General features: G+C 45.0%; 1 protein-coding gene across 3 annotated transcripts in view; it reads right to left on the reverse strand.

The window, feature by feature from the left end:
* Nucleotides 1–20,263, reverse strand: part of MCC (MCC regulator of WNT signaling pathway) — a 436,865-nt gene that overhangs the window by 94,105 nt on the left and 322,497 nt on the right. For all 3 annotated transcript variants that reach the window (XM_059175672.1, XM_059175673.1, XM_059175674.1), the window contains 2 exons: nucleotides 16,806–16,919; nucleotides 2,293–2,435 (listed from right to left, as the gene is read on the reverse strand). In XM_059175672.1, the coding sequence (XP_059031655.1) occupies nucleotides 2,293–2,435; nucleotides 16,806–16,919 (257 nt within the window). The remainder of the gene's footprint in view (nucleotides 1–2,292; nucleotides 2,436–16,805; nucleotides 16,920–20,263) is intronic.

The raw sequence follows: 20,263 nt of genomic DNA on the forward strand, positions 1-20,263 counted from the left end.
AGAGATCTGATGTGGCTGGGATTTCAACGTACATTGGAGTTCAGCCCCCTGCAGTGTCTGATTCTTGGCTGCCTTAGCCCTGTGGCTACAGGATATGAGAGAGTATGTTCTAGGGTGGCCACAGAAGGTCCCCATTCTGATTGCAACTTGAGATGAAAGTTTACAACTATGAGATTATTTTTTACTTAAGCAATGTAGTGTTGCTTACATATGGATAGATCATAGCAGCTTACATACACTATTCCCATACTAAGGATTTTTCAGCACTTCCAATAAATTCCTAACTCGGGCCCAAGCCAAAGTGACAAGAAACTGTCAGGACCAGCATTGTGCCTGACTAGTGTGACTCTCCACTTTCTACATCCTGGATCTTCGAGGGCCTTTGGGAGTTCCTCCGAGGTACCTGGCTCCTGCTTCACTAAGTCTAGCAAGCATCTCAGGACCTGAGGGCAAACCAGTTTCCTAGAATGCAGGGGGCAGGAGACACCCCTTAGCTGAGGAGCTCAGGGGACCAGAAAAGCCCTGTCCTCCTGACCCCCATGTCTGCGTAGCCTGCAGGAATTCCCTTCAAGGAGGGGCAGCTCATTTACATAATGAAAACTGGCAGAATTTAATGTGACATCTGCACAGACACAATCTCACTTTAAATAAGAGGCACCAATAAATGTTTACAGTCAAGAAGCTCACTATATTTTAACATGAAGCTGTTTGGCCATTATACTTAATTTAAACATCCCGAAATTGAGTTTTCCAGGTGATGTGTGATGCTTTTTTTCACAACTCACTTAGTCCATTTGCCCTCACCTTCTCAAGTGTTGCAAAGTGCAACATGTTTTAGTGGAAATTACAAATTTGCCAATGTACTCTGTCAGCCTCCTTTAAATCTGCCATAATCATTTCTTTGGTCTGAAAATTCTCCTCTGCTCATGCGTTTCTAACCCACAATCACTCTGAAGACCGGGATACAATTTAAAGGCCTTGAGGTTCTAAATTGGAATATGGGATTTCTTGTGTGGCTCCAGTCAGTGCAAAGTTTTCCATGATTTTACCCGGAAAAACCAGAGGCCCATCAGTACCCTCATCAGATAGCCCTGTCATTACTCTCTCAGACTTGGAACAAAACCACCCAAAGCTTCTTCTAACTCGGGACTTCTGGAGGGAGAGTTTAAAGTAATGGTCTCTACAACTGCCCTGATTGCAGCTTGGACAGACATTCAGTGGGCAAATCCCTCTTTCTTCATAAAGGTGGAGGACAACCATTTGCTTTCTTCAGGGCTGTTCTCTGAGGACAGGCAGGGAGATGAAAGTTCTCGTCCTTGGCTAAGTAGCTCATAGCGAACCCCCTCCTCTGAACAGCAGGGCAGACACACCCATTCAGAACTGCATGCAGGAGCCTTAGGGGTTAAGTGATTGCTAAGGAAGGCAGGACCCCCAGGAGTCACTTTCATGGAAAGAATATTAAGTAAAAGCAGAGAGACCGTGGGTTCTAACTCCACCTCTATCCTCTAACTAGAACTTCAAAGTAATCCCTTAATATATTTTTTAAGATTTTATTTATTTATTTGATAGGCAGAGATCACAAGTAGACAGAGAGAGAGGAAGGGAAGCAGGCTCCCCGCTGAGCAGAGAGCCCGATGTGGGGCTCAATCTCAGGACCCTGGGATCAGGACCTGAGCCAAAGCAGAGGCTTTGACCACTCAGCCACCCAGGTGCCCCAAATCCCTTAATATTTTTAAGCCCCAGACTTCGTGCCAGTAAAATGATGTATCCAATCTTGTTCCCCACCCGAGCTTGCAAGAGGCCACATCCATGTTGGTAAATCAACTTCAAGTGAGCTCAAGATGTTACATTATCTAGAAGCAGACATACTCCTTAGTCCTAAGCCACACTGATAGATCTCTCAAAATTCCCAAGGGAGGCACACAGTTTGCACATCGAGTAGATTCAAGAGGTGACAGGGATACTGGGAGGGAGATGGAGGGGCGTCCTTCAGAACTCGCTAAAAAATCATTTCACCCACTTGCAATTCCACACTCTTATCGGTAAATGGAGGATTACAACTCCCACCCTGGCTGCCTTCCAGGGGAGCCCTCATGACGATTCCAAAAGAGAACCGAATAGTGGAGGGGAAAGGGCATGGTTAACAAGGTGAAGAGACAGGAGTAGATATCAACTGTAAAAGTCTTAGCCGCAAATAAAACATCATCATTACCCATCGAGACCACTTCAGCTCCAAGAGCCAGCTTGGAGCCCAGAGGGGCAGAGAGAAACCTGCATCTGGGAGCTCACTACCTGATGGTGGTGCCTTGCAAACGGTCTATCTTCTTATTGAGCTCAGCAATGATGCTGTGGAGTTCCGTGATGCGCTCCTCGTACCGAAGCGTCGTCCTCTCCTGGACGTCCTCATGTTCTCTCATGAGGTGGGACTGCTCACACTGGGATCAAGAGAACAGCAGAAGTGCCAATGAGTGGATGCGCCAATGGGGGAGTGATGCTAAATTTTATGGTCTCGAACCACCACAACCTCAACGTTGAGCATGCTCCAAATAAACACAGACCCGCCCATTGGCCCGGAATCCCAGAAGCCACAACAGCAGCTGAATTTTAGAAGGCATCTCCTGCCTGCCCCACCCCCTTGGCTCCCACCCCTGTGGACAAAAAGCCTTCGCCTTTGTAGCATTCATTCTGTCTTTGGGAGAAAGCCTGTCTGCCATTACTCACAATCTCTGTGGCATTATCCAAGTCTCTTTCATTTCCCTCACCAAGAAGAAGGCAAGTGTCCGAGCTGGAGCCATCAGTTACCTTCTTTTGGGAATGTGAATCTTGAATGAATGGACTTAAGATTGCCTGGAGTAAGCTCACTTGACTGAGGGGCCTGAAAAGACTGTCCTTTCGTTCCTGACATCTATATCCCAGAGCTTTCCCGCCATGTTTCCCGCTGTTTAGTTCTCTTTGTACCAATGCATTCCTTTTTTTTGGTTTTTGTTTTGTTTTGTTTTTAAATATTTTATTTATTTATTTGAGAGAGAGACAGTGAGAGAGAGCATGAGCGAGGAGAAGGTCAGAGAGAGAAGCAGACTCCCCATGGAGCTGGGAGCCCGATGCGGGACTCAATCCCGGGAATCCAGGATCATGACCTGAGCCGAAGGCAGTCGTCCAACCAACTGAGCCACCCAGGCGTCCCTTTTGTTTGTTTTTTAATGTTAATTTTTTTAATGAAAATTAATGTATTTTTAGTTCATTCCCTTTTTGTTGACATTGCCGGGGTATGTTTCAGCCACTTTCAACCATATAATCCTAAGTGGTATGACAACATTTCTTATCTGGCTGGTGTATCTGTAGACTTCATTCTTTCCAATTTCCTTTTCTACCAGACTATGAACTCTGGGAAGGCAAGAACAAGATGTTTTCATGATTGAGCCCAAACACCTGGCAAACGGCTTGCCTCACTGTGGGTGATCTAGTAGTGTTATGGAATGAATCAATTGCAATATATCACACCGTCAAGGAGACCACTTTGCAGAAACAATGACAGGAGAAACTGAGGCGCTTCCCTTGCTCAGCATTTGATGGTCTCAGAGGCAGCAGATGCTAGAAAAACATGTTCACAGCTAGAGTTTAAATCCTAGGGAACCTGTTCCTCTCCTTCACTTCTCTGTGTCCTCCTCAATGCCCCACTAGCCACTGTGCCGCGAGTCTCATTTGCATAACAATAAAACTCATCAGCGATGGAACAAAGGATCCAACTTCTATCCCTGTCTACTTAGCATTCAGCCCTGATTAATTTCCTGTCCAGCAGAGGAATTTTAATTTCATTTTAGTGAGGTTTTCCTAATGCCAAGAGTCACACGTACTTGCCAGCTTTGCATTTTCAGGGCTGGGAGCAGCCAGGCAAGGGGAAGACTTCTCACCCACCAGGTCCAACGTCCTCCTAAACCTGGTGCTTCCTATGGCGGCATACCCCGGAAGCTACAGGACGAATGCCTTCCAAGATGAGCACAGCACCACACTAAGCCCCACTCCCTACGGACAGACGGACAGACGTATGCAGCAAGTAAGTCTGCGCAATATGGTGGTACAGGTCACGGTGGAGACCACACCTACAAACCACCTTGATGTGTACTAATGCAGTAACGTCCTGGGGGTTGCTCAGAACTCCAGGAACAAGACTGGAAGCAAGGAGGTGGTGGAGACTGTATCCCAGACCTTCCTGAGCTGGCTGCTTTCAAAGACACAGTGATGGCAACTTCTGTTCTCAGGGACAAACTGCAACATCAGATAACAGCCCTCGAGGTCGAACACAACTAGAAGTATGTGGCCACTGAGGCAAGGATAAAGTCACATCTACAGGGAAGCTTTCCTAAACAGATCAAAGCCCTAACAGGCCACAGATACTCTTTCCATGAAGTTATGCCTTTTCATCCATGATCCATCATATTTTACAGGGAACAACACAAGCCCACAAAATGACAATGTGTCAGAGATAGCATGTATCAATCAGTGAGAAAGGTCATATTTCTCTGGAGCACACTCACAGCTGAATACTGTTTCTCTGCATTCCTGCAAAATATCTATGAGCTTTAGCTATTACTCTTTATTCCCACCCTCAAATTGTGTGTGTGTGTGTGTGTGTACACGTGCATGTGCAGTATGTTCATGTGTCAGTATAGCTGGCACTCTTATGAAGACCTCCAGTTTTAGATCTTAAGATAATTACAAGATACTGCCCAGCCTGACCTGAATCTCATTTATGCTGTGACTCCTACTCCACTGCACTCTTGTTGGCTCCTCCTCTTTGGTTTTCCATATTCAGCTCTCTAGGGCTACAGATCACTGAGAAATGGGGCGCCTGCCTGGCTCACTCGGTTAAGCATCTGCCTTCAGCTCAGGCCATGATCCCAGGGCCCTGGGATCGAGTCTTGCATTGCGATCCTTGCTCAGTATGGAACCTGCTTCTCCCTCTGCCTGCTGCTCCCCCTGCCTGTGTCTGACAAATAAATTTTAATTTTAATTTTAATTAAAAAAAAAAAAGCCACTGTGAAATGCTTCCCTTTACATACTCAACAGCTCTCACTGTCCTTTATCTTTTTTTTTTTTTTTTTTAAAAGATTTGTATGTTTGAGAGAGAGAAAGTGTGTGAATAAGCACCAGCAGGGGGAGAGGCAAAGGAAGAAGCAGACTCCCCACTGAGCTGGGAGCCCAACTGGGGCTTGATTCCAGGACACAGGGATCACAGCCTAAGCGGAAGGCAGATGCTTAACTGACTGAGCCACCCAGGTGCCCCTCTCACTCTCCTTTAATTCCCCACATACAGTTCCTCCTTTATAGTCTTTGGAAGTCAACAGTCCTCCACCACTACCACCACCACCACCACCACCACCACCACGGCAGACCAGAAACTACAAAATTCATGTTAAAATGGAGGTGTGCCAATATTCACACAATAAAATGGCACACAATCTACTACTGATAATCACCAAGACAACTCCAGACACCCCTGGTGACTCTTGAGAGCTGCCTAACAGGCAAGATCCAGGCTGCGGGGGCTGGGGTGCCCAGGTTGCCGGGAGAGCAGATGGCCGATGCCCAGATAACGAGAGCGTGCTATCTGGTACTGTACCTCCTTTGCCCCTGCCTGTAACTGGGAAGTCTGCCTGGAGGGTATGAGAGTATGAACAAGAGACAACAGGAAGCCTGATGATTCAGACAGAACAGCACTTGTAGCTAAAAGGAGACAAAAGACTCATAATGTATATTTGGAACTAGGGGTTCATTTGGGAGTAGCAATAAGACTGAATCGGAGGAAGAAAAGTTCTTAGCTGAAGGCAAAGATATCTGGTTTATGTTCCTATATTTTTGCCATAAGTATGGTTTCCTAAAATAGTGGAAAGCCTCTATAATTTAATTCTTCCTAAAAATAATAGATACAGCTTGATTTCCCATAACATTTAAGATACGAGGCTGAGTGCTACAGAGTGGGGATCACTAGGACATGTCCTCCAAAGGGAACGGCAGTCACAGCTTCCAGCTGGAATTCTCTGCTGGAGAATAAGAAACATGGGCAGAAATGGGGGTGGCAGGAGGAGAGATGGTAGAATGGTACCCTGGGGATCCTTCACACAGGGAAAAGAGAACACTGGAAAATAATTATCGAAACGCCCAGCCTTAAGGAGAATGGATGGCTTGAGAAGATATTGCCCAAAAGGCTCATCCGTACAAATCAACATCCCCTTGAGGTTTCACATTGAACACTTTACCCATTCTGCACACACTGGTGGGACCCAGACAAAGATGGCTGAAGCCCGGACCTCCATGCTGCAGGGTGGGGCGGGGCAGGGTGAAGCAACGGGGCAGGAGAAAACAAGCCATTACCTGCCGGAGCCCGAAAAACCCAACAGAACACCCTTGTTCAACAGCTCCCACTGAACTGCACAAGACCAACCCTGGGAAAGGGGCACCTCAGTGCAGGAAAAGTGGGAGATGAGTGGTGGGACCCAGGACAGACAGAGCCATTCTGCACGTGATCGGTGCGTTCCTGCGCGGGCCAGCTCCCGCAGCTGCAGGACTGTCCATTCCAGTCTTGCCCGATTTTATGAGCACACGCCGGTCCGGTGACTGACCCACGCCTCTCACCACCCTGAGTTTTCATGACCGGTGAGAGCCTTGTTTAGCTTGGGAGGGCAAGTGGTTTTGAGTGTTCTGTTTCCCAGGGGCACAGGCTGGGTCAGGCTGAATACCACACCTCCATCTACGAGTCACCTCTGGGCACATAGCCCCGAAAAGCCTCAATCCAGACGGTACTACAACAATGACAGCTAAACAGGATAAAGGAGTAGGACTTCTAGATTACTCCTTCATGCTTGTACACATTTCTTGACTTTTAAGTTACAAGTCGAGGTACTTTATATACACATTAAAAAGCGATAGATGGGGACACCTGGGTGGCTCAGTGGGTTAAGCCTCTGCCTTCGGCTCAGGTCATGATCTCAGGGTCCTGGGATTGAGCCCCGCATTGGGATCTCTGCTTAGCAGGGTGCCTGCTTCCCTTCCTCTCTCTCTGCCTGCCTCTCTGCCTACTTGTGATCTCTGTCAAACAAACAAACAAACAAATAAATAAATAAATCCCTTTAAGGGGGGCGGGGAGATGTTCACTCTTTGCATAATTCATTAACCCTTCCTGCAATGGTGTTCCTTTCTCTCTGGTACACACAGGGGTCTCTGGCAGGACCGTCATGTAGGGTGTGTGCCTTGTAAGCAGCAGCACCCCTGATAGACAACAGGGATATTCCTCAAGACTCTGGTTCACCTCCATCCATGCACAGTGGGGGATGATATTTTCTCTCCCCCCTTGAAGCTAGATGTGACCATGTGACTTATTTCAGCCAATGAGGTATGAGTGAAGTTATGTCACTTATGCCTAGAAGCCTTTAAGGCTCCTTCAGGATTTGCTACATTCCCTTCCCTGGCCATGGATGCTGGCAATGTTCCAGACAGTAGAAGCCCCATCAGCTTAGGAGGCTGGTAGAGGACAATTCGTGACAGTTTCCTGCCAGTCCTACCGAGCTCCTAGCAAGAAACAAGAAATAAATCTCTGATACGTTAAGTCGTTGAGGTGGTTTGGGAGTTATTTATTTGGGCATATTCTGATGATACAACATTTTACAGATGAAAACAAAATGTAAAGTGACTGATTTGTTATATCCTAGGCAACAAGCAGAACTCTCTGAGAAACCGTCTGATTCGTGTTTACACCATCAAAGGGTAGACGCTGTTGTAGCCACCATCTTCTCCCCCCTACTCCCTCCCAGTTCCTTGACCTGTGGGCTTGTCCCCATGCAATATGCCTTAAGATCTCCAGGGACAGGGGCACCTGGGTGGCTCAGTGGGTTAAAGCCTCTGCTTTCGGCTCAGGTCATGATCTCAGGGTTCTGGGATCGAGCCCCGCATCGGGCTCTCTGCTCAGCGGGGAGCCTGCTTCCTCCGCGCTCTCTGCCTGCCTCTCTGCCTACTTGTGATCTCTCTCTGTCAAATAAATAAATAAAATATTAAAAAAAAAAAAAAAAAAAGATCTCCAGGGACAGCAGAGTTACCCTCCTTGGCCTCCTTCCCTGATCCACCTCCAGGAAACTCCAGGAAACACAAATATTATGCCTTCCCATACCAGGTGAAAGTAGGAAACCCAGACAACTCTCTCCTCAGCCCCTTGGAGAACTGAAATGTAAAAGTAGACACAAGGGGTTTTAAGACAGGGAATTCTAGGTCCCTCTGGTACCCATCAAGCCAGCTTTAGCTGCCAAAGTCAATTATTCAGCGACAACTTTCTTAACAGGGAGGAGTGGTAGCGTCTTCCAGCAAAACTTACAAGTGAGGGATGAAATTCTTCTCCTCACCATACTGAAATACCCCATAAAATTCCAGCTGAACAAAATAAGAAATGGTCTCAAACAACACGCTGCCACTTTTTTCCTCTTATCACAGGGAATCGCATCCAGGACTCTTCCTTCTCCCAGCCTATATTCAGTTTTTGACTGATCCTATATTTTAGCAAAGAAAGCAAGCCTGTTGTTGCAGCGTCTTGCCTGCCATGAATTTCTGGAGGTCAGAATCACTAGGATTTCTCCCACAACTACAAACAGTCAATGTGAAAGGCAAAGAAAAAAAAGACTGGGATCGGATAGGAGGAAAAAAATTTTTTTCCCGACTTTCATCTGGGACTTATGTATACTCAGAGCATTTTCTCTAGGTTTCAGCTATCATGATGAGGAAGCAACTTTAAAATCTATATAAATACCTATGTCTAGCCACATAAGTCGGTGACATTGCCTGTATGCAAAAATGTGTAATAAAAACAAGCCGTATCTTTCCAGCCACCAAGAATATCTCCACTCTTGGTGCAATCCTGGGATGAAGCCATGAGTCAGCCTCGAGACAGACTGGTCTGAGAACCTGAGCTCTTGGAAAAACCCTGTGTAAAGTGGCAATGCTAAGGAGCTTTCTGGTTTTATTAATGTTCTTCACTGGGTTTTATCTTACTCCACAGAGGCCACGGATCTTTAATCATCACATTAGTCTCAGCTGTCAAACCTAAGAGCATTATGAACTCCATTCCTGAAAAATGCAAAGCCATCATTAATCTGTTAACCCTCTCAACCATCCTGGTGAAGGGGGTCAGCACCACCCCCTTGTAAAATATGCAAAGAAGTCATGCTACTTTCTCAGGGTCGCACTGAATTGGTCTCAGCAATATTACTCGGGGTTTCCTTGATGAGGATAACAACTAGTGCAATTTTCCAAAGAAAAGTAGAAACAAGGAAGGAAGAAATGGAGGACATTCTTGACCAAAAGAACACAGCCAAACTGTACCTTTAAGTATCTCATACAATGAGAAAGCACCAAGAAAGTGCTCTCTCCATGACATCTAATGAAAAGTATTTATGTTTTCTTCCTAAAAGCCAAGAGGTAGAAAATTCAGAAGCTTTGCTATCCAAAGATAGAGAGCTTAGAAATAGAAAGCGTTCTTGGGGCGCCTGGGTGGCTCAGTGGGTCAAAGCCTCTGCCTTCGGCTCAGGTCATGATCTCAGGGTCCTGGGATCGAGCCCCGCATCGGGCTCTCTGCTCAGCGGGGAGCCTGCTTCCCTTCCTCTCTCTCTGCCTGCTTGTGATCTCTGTCAAATAAATAAAATCTTAAAAAAAGAAAGAAATAGAAAGCGTTTTGTATTACTACTGACTGATTTTGTGGGGAGTCATAGATTCATAAGCTTGTTTGAGATTTATCATTCTACAGCCCTTAAAAAAAATGCAGCAATGTAAAACTGTTGGTCCTCAATAAATAGCAAATATGCCGAAAGCATCGAACCAGTAGCATATAGGATCTCTGCCAGTTTCCCACCAGGCTGTTTAATGTTGGTGCATGCATGTGTCTGTGCACCTGTTTGATGGGGATGATAGGGAAGTTTAAACCAAAAGGACCTGTGCGTCATGCTCCACCCACTTTGGGAACCCCTCTAGATGCTAAGGGCAGCCCGGACAGCCTAAATGACAATACAGGATTAGTACAGCTGTGGATTCCCATGAAACCTGGATGCAAATTCTAACTCTTGGTACTTTCTAGCCTCAATCTTCAGCAAGATACTCAAATTCCCCAAATCTCTCTTTCTTCACTTGTCAAACAGCCCTGCTAACGGTATCTGCACAAGAGGGCATTATGAGAACTCCCTGAGATAAAGCAAACAGGATGCTTGTCACACCGCCTGGCACAAAACAGAGCTAAAGAAGTGTGGTGATTCTCACCACTGCTACACGCTAACAGTGGTGCTGCTGATCAAATCCCCCAGGACAGTGAGATGGGCGGCCTCTGAAATGCCCCCCAATGATCCCTGTATCTCCTCTGTGTGATACCCTCTCAGTGAGCCTGGGTGGGACCTGTGACCGGCTTCTAACTAGTGCCATGTGACAAAGGTGATGGGATGTCACTCCCAGGACATTAGGTAAGATTCTGTCTGACCAGCAGCCTTATTCTAGAATCTTTCTCTGCATTGATGGCCTGAAAAGGCAAACTGTCATGGATCCTACATGCACAAAGTAATAAATTCTGTCAAGGACATGGGCAAGTGGACTCTTCCATAGGTGAGCTTTAGATGAGCACTCAGTTCTGGCAACACCTCGATGGCAAACACATAGAGGATCCTGTTACCGCCATACCTGAGTTCCTGATGCACAGAAGTTGTGAGCTGATAAATGTGTTAAGCCAGTAATTTTGTGGTGACTTATTACACAGCAATAGAAAATGGACAGAGGGGCACCTGGGTGGCTCAGTGGGTTAAGCCGCTGCCTTTGGCTCAGGTCATGATCTCAGGGTCCTGGGATCGAGTCCCGCATCGGGCTCTCTGCTCAGCAGGGAGCCTGCTTCCTCCTTTCTCTCTCTCTGCCTACTTGTGATCTCTGTCAAATAAATAAAATCTTTAAAAAAAAAAAAAAAAAAGAAAGAAAATGAACAGAGAAGCGCTCTACCTTCCTCATCATGCTGATCTAGGCTCCTTTATTCAGCTTTTCCCTTTCCATAGCTATTCTTAAAACTCTACTGGCAGGTTGACCTTATGACTATGTATAATGAACTTTTTTTATTATTATTATTCAGTTAGTCCCAGTGTCACCATCAATAATTACTCAACAGATGTTGAAGCTCTTTTTGACTATTTCTGACAAAGATAGCCACCATTCACATTTTAGGTTAATCATAGCTCTGTAATATTTAGAGAGCTGGTGAAACTCTCTAAAGCCACAGAGCATAAATTTATGCATGAATTTGCTCTTCCACAATCTGGTCAAGCTTCAAACATGAATCACTCACACAGGAAGCCTGGCATTGCCATTTCATTGTTCTTATTTTTTCTTGCATAAATCTCATCTTTGTAAAAGGTATGAGACTGCTAAGTCTGACCTTCCTCCCGACCCCCATGTTCTCTCCCCTGGGTCCCAGTATCTGCACTGGAAAGATGTCTCCACTGAAAGGAACAGAGAGTAATCTTTAAGTATATTTAATATAAGAATGCAAATGGAATGGAGTCAATGAATGCCACTATGATGTAAAGAGCCACCAAACATTATTACATAAGAATGTCTTGACAATAAGTTAAAAGGGAACTGACTCAATCCTTGACACGGCACAGAAAAAGTTTTCCATTATCTTCCACCATCCTCTGTCATAAGTTGCTCTGTCCTTGAAGGCTTAAAATTTTAATAAATACCCTCCTGGTCATCTTTTAAAAATCCAACACTAAATTATATATATATATATATATATATATATATATATATATATATATCCAAGACTATAGTACATGCCAGCTTTTAGTTAAGAGCTTTCACAATTTCTTTCCTCTTAAAAATATTCTCACAGAGGGTGCCTGGGTGGCTCAGTGGGTTAAGCCGATGCCTTCGGCTCACTCAGGTCATGATCTCAGTGTCCTGGGATCGAGCCCCGCGTTAGGCTCTCTGCTCAGCGGGGAGCCTGCTTCTCTCTCTCTCTGCCTGACTCTCTGCCTACTTGTGATCTCTCTCTCTGTCAGATGGATAAATAAAATCTTTAAAAAAAAAAATTCTCACAGGGGCACCTGGGTCGCTCAGTCTGTTAAGCATCTGCCTTTGGCTCAGGTCAGGATCCCAGGGTCCTGAGATAGAGCCCTGTGTCGGGCTCCCTGCTTGGGAGGGAGCCTGCTTCTCCCTTCTCCCTCTCCTTCTTACTGGTGCTCTCTCTCTCTCTCTCTCAAAGAAATAAAATCTTTAAAAAAAATTCTCATTGTTAAGAACTATTAACCTTTGATGGTTGCAAATCAGAAAACTCACCTAACACTGTTTTATATTTATCATTAATACAAAAATAATCACTTTAAAAAAATAAAAAAAAACCTGTGTGAAACAAAACAAAACAAAACAAAAAAAAAAAGCATTAAAAAATGTTGTAATTCACCAAAGCCCACTACTGAAACATCATATTGCTGCCTTTCCAGCTTTTCCTATCACATTTTTATTACTTTTATAATAGAAGGAAAATATTGTAAGTTTTCATCCAAGTAAAAACTGAAAGATTTTGTCTGTATAATAGCCTATATGAGAAAAGAACACTGCAGATCTTGTCTTGGCTCTGGCACCAAGCTATTCATTTGACCTTGGGTAAGCAAGTTAACCTCTCTGGGATATGCCTGACAAATGTGGAAGTAGATGATCTCAAGTATAAAGGGTCTTTCCTCTCTATTCAAACAATCTACAATTATGAGACCTGAGTTTTCAAAACTTTCCACAGGTCATCTAGACCAAGGACTGTGGCAGCCTGGTTTTTAGAGCTCTCTGAATTCTCACATAAAAACAGAACACCTTAGGGGCGCCTGGACGGCTCAGTGGGTTAAAGCCTCTGCCTTCGCCTCGGGTCATGATCCCAGGGTCCTGGGATCGAGCCCCGCATCGGGCTCTCTTCTCAGTGTGGAGCCTGCTTCCCTCCCACCGCCCTCTGCCTGCCTCTCTGCCTACTTGTGATCTCTGTCTGTCAAATAAATAAAAATCTTTAAAAACAAAACAGAACACCTTACTCAACAGAACCAAATGCTTAAGACAAGGTATTCTCTCGAACTACAAAATACAAGCAAGGACAAACCCACACTATCCACAAGCTCGAAAGGGTGTCTGAGTGGACAGAAGCAGCAAGAAGCAGTAAGGCTGGTGGACTCGGGAACTGGAAAACCCCAACATAAACAGTCAGTACCCACAGGAAAGTGAAGGGCACCAACTGGAAAGGAGTGGCTAAAACTAGGAGGTATCCTGCCTGAGCCGAGAGAAAATGGGGGAAGGGGTCCCAACAAGATCTGGAAGACCCAAAGCAGCTCGTCCCTGAGAACTCTCAAGATTGGCCTCAGGATTCGCTTCCAGGGGGAAAAACTGCTGACGGTGGGATCAGGATTGAACAAGACGGAGTGACCGAGACAAAGGAAAGAATAGATCCAGATAGAAGTAGATGAGGGGAACAGAGCCAGGAAGTGTCTGAAAGCAGGCGATCATATTTTTGACAAAATGAAAACAACGGAAGACTAAGCTTTAAGAACTTATAAAACCTTCTTAAACCGGGCCTCCTAAAAGTTCAAGGAAACTATTTTTTCATAAAAAACTGAAAAATGGAGAAGTCCTCAGGTCAAATTCCATACAAAGTTATAAGAAGGAAGGAAAAAAGAGAATATCTCCCTATATGCTATGAAAGCACGCCACAAAATGGAATATCCCACCCCCAAAAAGCCCAGACAAAGCCTACTATTTCAAAATAAGCTGAAAGACCTTAAGGAAACGAAATGACATAAGACATTAAAGAACATAACGCAGAATTAGAAAACTCATATAGTAAAAGAACACAGGGAAAAATTAGAAATAAAAATGCATTTCAGGGGGTGCCTGGGTGGCTCAGGGGGTTAAGCCTCTGCCTTCAGCTTGGGTCACGATCTCAGGGTCCTGGGATTGAGCCCCGCATCGGGCTCTCTGCTCAGCAGTGAGCCTGCTTCCTCCTCTCTCTGCCTGCCTCTCTGCCTACTTGTGATCTCTCTCTATGTCAAATAAATAAATAAAATCTTTTTTAAAAAATGCATTTCAGGAATACAAACTAAACTAGAAGGCACACGGGGAGAAATAAACACAGCATATAATGCCCCAAAAGAAACAGAAGATGAACCATAGGAAAAACCAAGTAAACAGGGAGAGACAGGAGGTAGATAGTGAAATACCGAAAACAGGCAAAAAAGATCTAACATACGAATAGTAAGCATCCCTGAAGAAGAAAATCAAAACAAGAGAACGGATATTAAACACTGTAGTTTTTTACACATCCCTGAAATTAAAAGATTAAAAGAGATAATCAAAAGAATACACAGCAAACTTGAGCATATCCAACCAGAATGACTCAGATCAAGAGTTACTCTACTAGGAGCACCTGGCTGGATCAGTCGGTGGAGCATGTGCTCCTGATCTCGGGGTTGTGAGTTTCAGCCCCACACTGGGTGTAGAGATTACTTAAAAATAAAGTCTTTTAAAGAAAAGTTACTCTAGTAAAATTACTAGACAGACAGACAGACAGACAGAAAGAAAAGAAAAAGGAAAAAAGACAAGACAAGACATGTTATGGACATCTAGAGTACATGTCCGTGAGGCTCTATTATCAGACTTTGGGAGCAGCACTCTACACCCAAAGAGAAGAAGGGAATATATTCAAGAAAAGAAAAAAGATTGGCCAAGGGTTTTCTATCCAGCCGCAATGTCTTTCAAGTATGAAGGGCAAAGAGAACAGACATACTGTTAATAATGAGCAAGAACTTGGTGAAGACGATCCCGAGTTCTCCCTGAGGAATCGCCTAGAAAATCCGCTTCAGGCAATAAACGAATAAATGAGGAACGCTGACGTAGGGACCCCGGTAAACACTAAACATACAGGTACGTAGAGAAGCCTAAATGAGGACAAGAGGGGGAGAGTGTGAGTTGCAATGGCCAGATGGCCAGGCAGGTGGAAGGAAGACAACTTAGCAAATAACTGGGGGAGTGCACAGCGCGTAATGCAACAATAAAAAATTACATTCTTCTCAGGAACTGTATCTGTGATGGCAGTAGTAATATTATCCTGATACTGCACGTAATATGGGATGAAGCAAGTAATCATGGAGTATTTTCATTCAATCGTCCTCTGTAGCAGTAAGAACTAGGATTCTTCACGTGAAAGAAAGGAGATTCAGATAAAATACAGAAGAAGCTAGGTATAAAGTATGCTGTAGTCGGAATTTAAATTGCAGCTATTCGTATGAACTCCTAGCGTATTCTATCTGAAAAGTTATACATACATGCATATGCAAACAAATAAGAAAATAAAGAATTTCCTGGCTACATCTAGAAAAGGGGCCTGGAAACAAAGACTGACCTAGAAGCCATAAGCACTCTTAGCACTCAGACTGTGGTCTGAAGATACTACTCTCTGCTCAGAGAAGTAAGAGTTACTCAGAGGATGGTTACTACCTCATTTGGGGGAAAAAAACCATACTATTTGAGCCTGGACTCACGTCAAAAGACTCCAGAGCCAACCTGAAGAGGCATACTGGCCAAAGATAATACAATTTGAGTTTCTGTAACGAAAACAGTTATGGTGGAATGAAAACCCAAATATGTTTAAATCTATAATTTCTTAATTTTATTTATATATATATATATATTTTTTTTTAAAGATTATTTATTTATTTATTTATTTGACAGAGAGATCACAAGTAGGCAGAGAGGCAGGCAGAGAGAGAGGAGGAAGCAGGCTCCCTGCTGAGCAGAGAGCCCGATGCGGAACTCGATCCCAGGACCCTGAGATCATGACCTGAGCCGAAGACAGTGGCTTAACACACTAAGCCACCCAGGCACCCCTAGTTATATATATTTTTAATTATTGGGCAACTTCAGAGGATCAGAGTTTGTTTTCTTGAAAAATGTTAATAGAAAGATGAGAGATTTTGCTTTTCCTTGATGAACCATTGTTCCACCAAATCACAGATGATGGGAGATGTCTCTATAAAAGCATTCCAATTAATGAGAAATGGCAGAACTGAAATATCACCGTATTTCTAAGTCCTAATAATTCAATGAACGGATGAACAAAGGCGTTGAGTATCAACAGCTGCTCACATCATAGAAAACGAGACAAGCAGACCCTATATTGCCTGCTGTTGAAACAACACCCCCTACTGTCTGGCCAAAGGGACCAGACCTGAATTTCGCCGAGCCTCTGGGTCCACCTGCCGTTTCACAGGAGCTAGAGGGGATAGAGGGGTGCAGTGAGCTGTACGGTGAGTGTCTTAACGAGCAACATGCAGACTGTAGGGAACTCCACAGGTCAAATGGCAAGTTTCTAACAGATTAACTAAAAAGCAAACCAAGAGTGGAAGCCGAACCTATAAATTAAGAGATTCGAAGGAAACCCAGAGTTTCTAATGAGCAAGACTAAACTTCACTCTCTAGGGATATATAAACTTTAGGGATATAGGGTAAAGAGACAGGAAATAGGACTATAAAAGTCACGGTGGTGGTGACCTTGGTGGGAGGGAGGGCGCGACTAGGAGGGGACATAAGGAGGGGCTGCTGGGATGGCTGGCAAGTTCTACTTCCTGACCTGGACAGGGCTTCTGAGAACGTTTGCTCATTACCCCATAACTCAATCTGCTGGAATTCCTCAATCTAGGTTATATCTTTAAATAAAAAAATATAAGAGCTTAAAAAAAAATAAAAAACCTCTCCAGATCCCTTACCTGTGCCTTGGCTAATTTCTTTTCCAGAAGGTCTCGTTCCCGCTCCGTTTGCTGCAGACGTTTATTAAGTTCCACTATATCTCCCTTGAGTGATGCCAGGGCTGCCAAGTGGAGCTGTGGTGACAGAAGGAAAGGAGCACAAGGTTAGATCCTTTGGCAGAAACTCGTTCCTTCCCTGTAATTAGTGTGATCATATTAAAAAAAAAAAATGCCGCAACTCCAGTGGGTGCTATTAAATCAGGTGTTGGGCAGGCAAGCCGGGTTATATGGTGGTCACCGTAAACGTAACAGGGAGAGAACTCACATGTGGGCAGCGGGACCTAATTTCGGGGGTCCCATCAGAATAGAGAGCAAAGCTCCTACCTCTGAGGGCTTTCCCTCTGTTACTCAGCAAGGGTGCGATTCATTGAGGGTGTGGGGTTGCCTGATTCTCAACCCGAGCCACGAGAAAGAAGGAGAACCAGATCACCTTTGAACTTACTTTGGAACATATGAAGGTTGGACATGGCAACTCTGTGACCCATCCTGCTGCATGTACAGACAGATCACGGGGCCGAGTTTAAGAAAAACCGGGCAAGCTCATTTTTGGTCAGATGGTCTCCCCATAAAGTTGGTCCAGCTCATCTTTCCTCATTGTCCTCCAGACACACTACATTGCCCACATGCTGCTTCTGGGCTAGCAGGCCCTCTTGCAGGAACAGAACAAGAACTCTGATAAATGATGCTCGGAGAAGACACACCAAGAATCCCTCCAGATCCCCTTCCCCAGCCAACTCGCTCAGGTTAACTGGAGCTACAAGGGAAGTTCTTCAACACAGTAACAAGGGCACCCTGCACCCCTAGGATCTCAATGTGCCCAACTTCTGAGCCCAAATACTGAGCTTTGGCAGCACCAAAGCTACCCCAGGAGCCTTTGTGGCTGTTCGGGGCGATGGACGGAGCTCAACACTCAGGTCCCAGAGTAGCACCCTTCAACCTTCTTTGTCTTCTGAGTTACTGCTTCTCATCTGTCTTCACCGGCAGCTCCAATGGGGGAAGTGTAGACCATTCCCTAGCCAAATTCCACACTCCATTTGGGTGACTGATTAGGATCAGAACAAACCCTCCCTCCCTGACAGGTTTTTAGTAGTTTCTGCCAAGAGGGATTAAAGTAAGGAGTAGACAAATAAATGTGATCTTTAAAGATGGATGTGGTAGGATGGACCACAGTTCAACTTTGAAGATTTTAATTGCAGGTTTAGAAAATGCTTTTCTGCAACTGCATGTAAGCTGGGAGGCTTGTTGGGGTGTGAGTGGGAGGAAGGGAGAAGGAGACCCAGGGCAGGGTTTGGGCTTTCAAAGCAGTTGTTTATGTTAGACGATAATGGCAGCGACCGTGACTTTGCTTCATTGCATCAGGGCTGCAAACCAACAGATCAATAGCTCATCTGAAATCAGGAATGCCTGAAATTTAAAAAAGGAAATGTCAGGCAATCTGGCGGTATTTGCCTTCTCATGTAGGGCTAGGGCTGCTCAGAAAAGGTCACTCTGGGTTTCAGATACAAGGTTTTGTGCGAGGAATTCTCAGCACAAATACCACGGTGGTCCCATTGTAGTCTTTTTTTTTTTTTTTTTAATTTTTTTTTTTTAAGATTTTGTTTATTTATTTGACAGACAGAGATCACAAACAGGCAGAGAGGCAGGTAGAGACAGAGAGAAGGGGAAGCAGGCTCCCTGCTGAGCAGAGAGCCCGATGCAGGGCTTGATCCCCAGACACTGGGATCATGACCTGAGCCGGAGGCAGAGGCTTTAACCCACTGAGCCACCCAGGCGCCCCTCCCATGATAGTCTTTTGAGGCCATTCTGCTTCCAGTCGGGTGGAGAGGGTCACAAATTCACTCCTTCCTCAGACAGCTGGGTATCCCCCTCTTGCCTCTGAACTGTCCTTCTGAAGAGTCTCCTTCAGTGTCAGACATTGTGGTCTGTTAGACATGATGTCAAGTCTTGAGAGAGGCTTTACCACCTCTCCTCTGGCCAGAAGGATGAAATTCATATAAAGCTGAAATGTTCCTAAAGAAATACAGGAGGAGAAACGAAGATCCCAACGCTAAGCCCAGACACGCCTCCTCTCTCTTACATTTCCCTCCGACTTCCAGTGGGGGAAGGACTTGGGGGAGAATTAGGAAGGCAAAGCTGATGCAGGAAGCTCTAGACTTCACACTAACATCATAAACTGAACCGATGGGGAGACACTCAGAGTCGTTATTTCCATCATAGCGCATGGCAGAGAGGGTCCAGGATGGATCACCCCTACTGGGGAGAGGACCCAGCCTGGAACAGAGAACACCTTTGGGCCTTCCAGATTGCCAGGAAGATCCCAAAGATGTGTATTTGGGGCAAGTCTTCACTCTCCTGGATGGAAGATGCCTGTCCATAAAATGAGAACAGACCGGTCGTCCTTCACCTTCCCAGAGTCCCGAATCCCTGAAGAATCTAGGCAGGTGACGGACCCTTGTCCTAGAGAAGAGTCAAGATTTAGGGGTTTATGGCAATGACACATTCTGGAGCCTTTCCACGACCTCTAAATTAAGAAACCACAAGAGTCCGCCTAAGTTTCGTAGACTCTCTTGTGGGTCATAGTCATAGTTGTTTGAGTGGGGAAAGGGCCCTGGGCACTGGACATCGCCCATTCCACCTTTGCAGGTGAGCAGGCGAGGACCTGAAACCCAGAGACTGACCTGCTCACTCAAGGTCCCGTGGGTTGCTCAGCGCTAGCACCAAGTCCACCACGGCCCTTCCCCCTACTGTATGATGGTGTATCTGCCAGCAATTCTCATGTTGTATGCAGGGAGAAATTTTTACTTAAACTATTTCCCTCTGATTGCAGAAAAAATAAAAATGTAACAGAAAACTAAGCCAGAGAGAGGGCATTCTAACATTTTAGTGGTGGCCTCTGGATGGTTTTAGATCTCTGGGGGGACATTTTGAGTACTTTTTTTTTAAGCTTTTCTGTTTATTTGTGTGTGTGTGTGTGTGTGTGTGTTTAAAGAGGCTTTGTATTAAGAAACAAAGAGTTGTGACTCTACTTTCTACACATATAGGGCTGTGGCACAAAACTATAAAGGGCCTTTTCCCTTCCTTGCTGCACCTTTTTCTCTATCTACTAGCTCTTCTGATAGAAGATAAAACTCAAGGGGCGCCTGGGTGGCTCAGTGGGTTAAGCCGCTGCCTTCGGCTCAGGTCATGATCTCAGAGTCCTGGGATCGAGTCCCGCATCGGGCTCTCTGCTCAGCAGGGAGCCTGCTTTCCTCTCTCTCTCTGCCTGCCTCTCCACCTACTTGTGATTTCTCTCTGTCAAATAAATAAATAAAATCTTTAAAAAAAAAAAAAAAAAAAAAAGATAAAACTCAAAGAAAAGGGGAGGGTAGAATATACACATGTTCCCGTATGTTGCTGACAGTCATTCAGCAGAAACTAAC

Source organism: Mustela lutreola, chromosome 5 (genome assembly GCF_030435805.1).
Source record: "Mustela lutreola isolate mMusLut2 chromosome 5, mMusLut2.pri, whole genome shotgun sequence".
In the NCBI taxonomy this organism is placed as follows: domain Eukaryota; kingdom Metazoa; phylum Chordata; class Mammalia; order Carnivora; family Mustelidae; genus Mustela; species Mustela lutreola.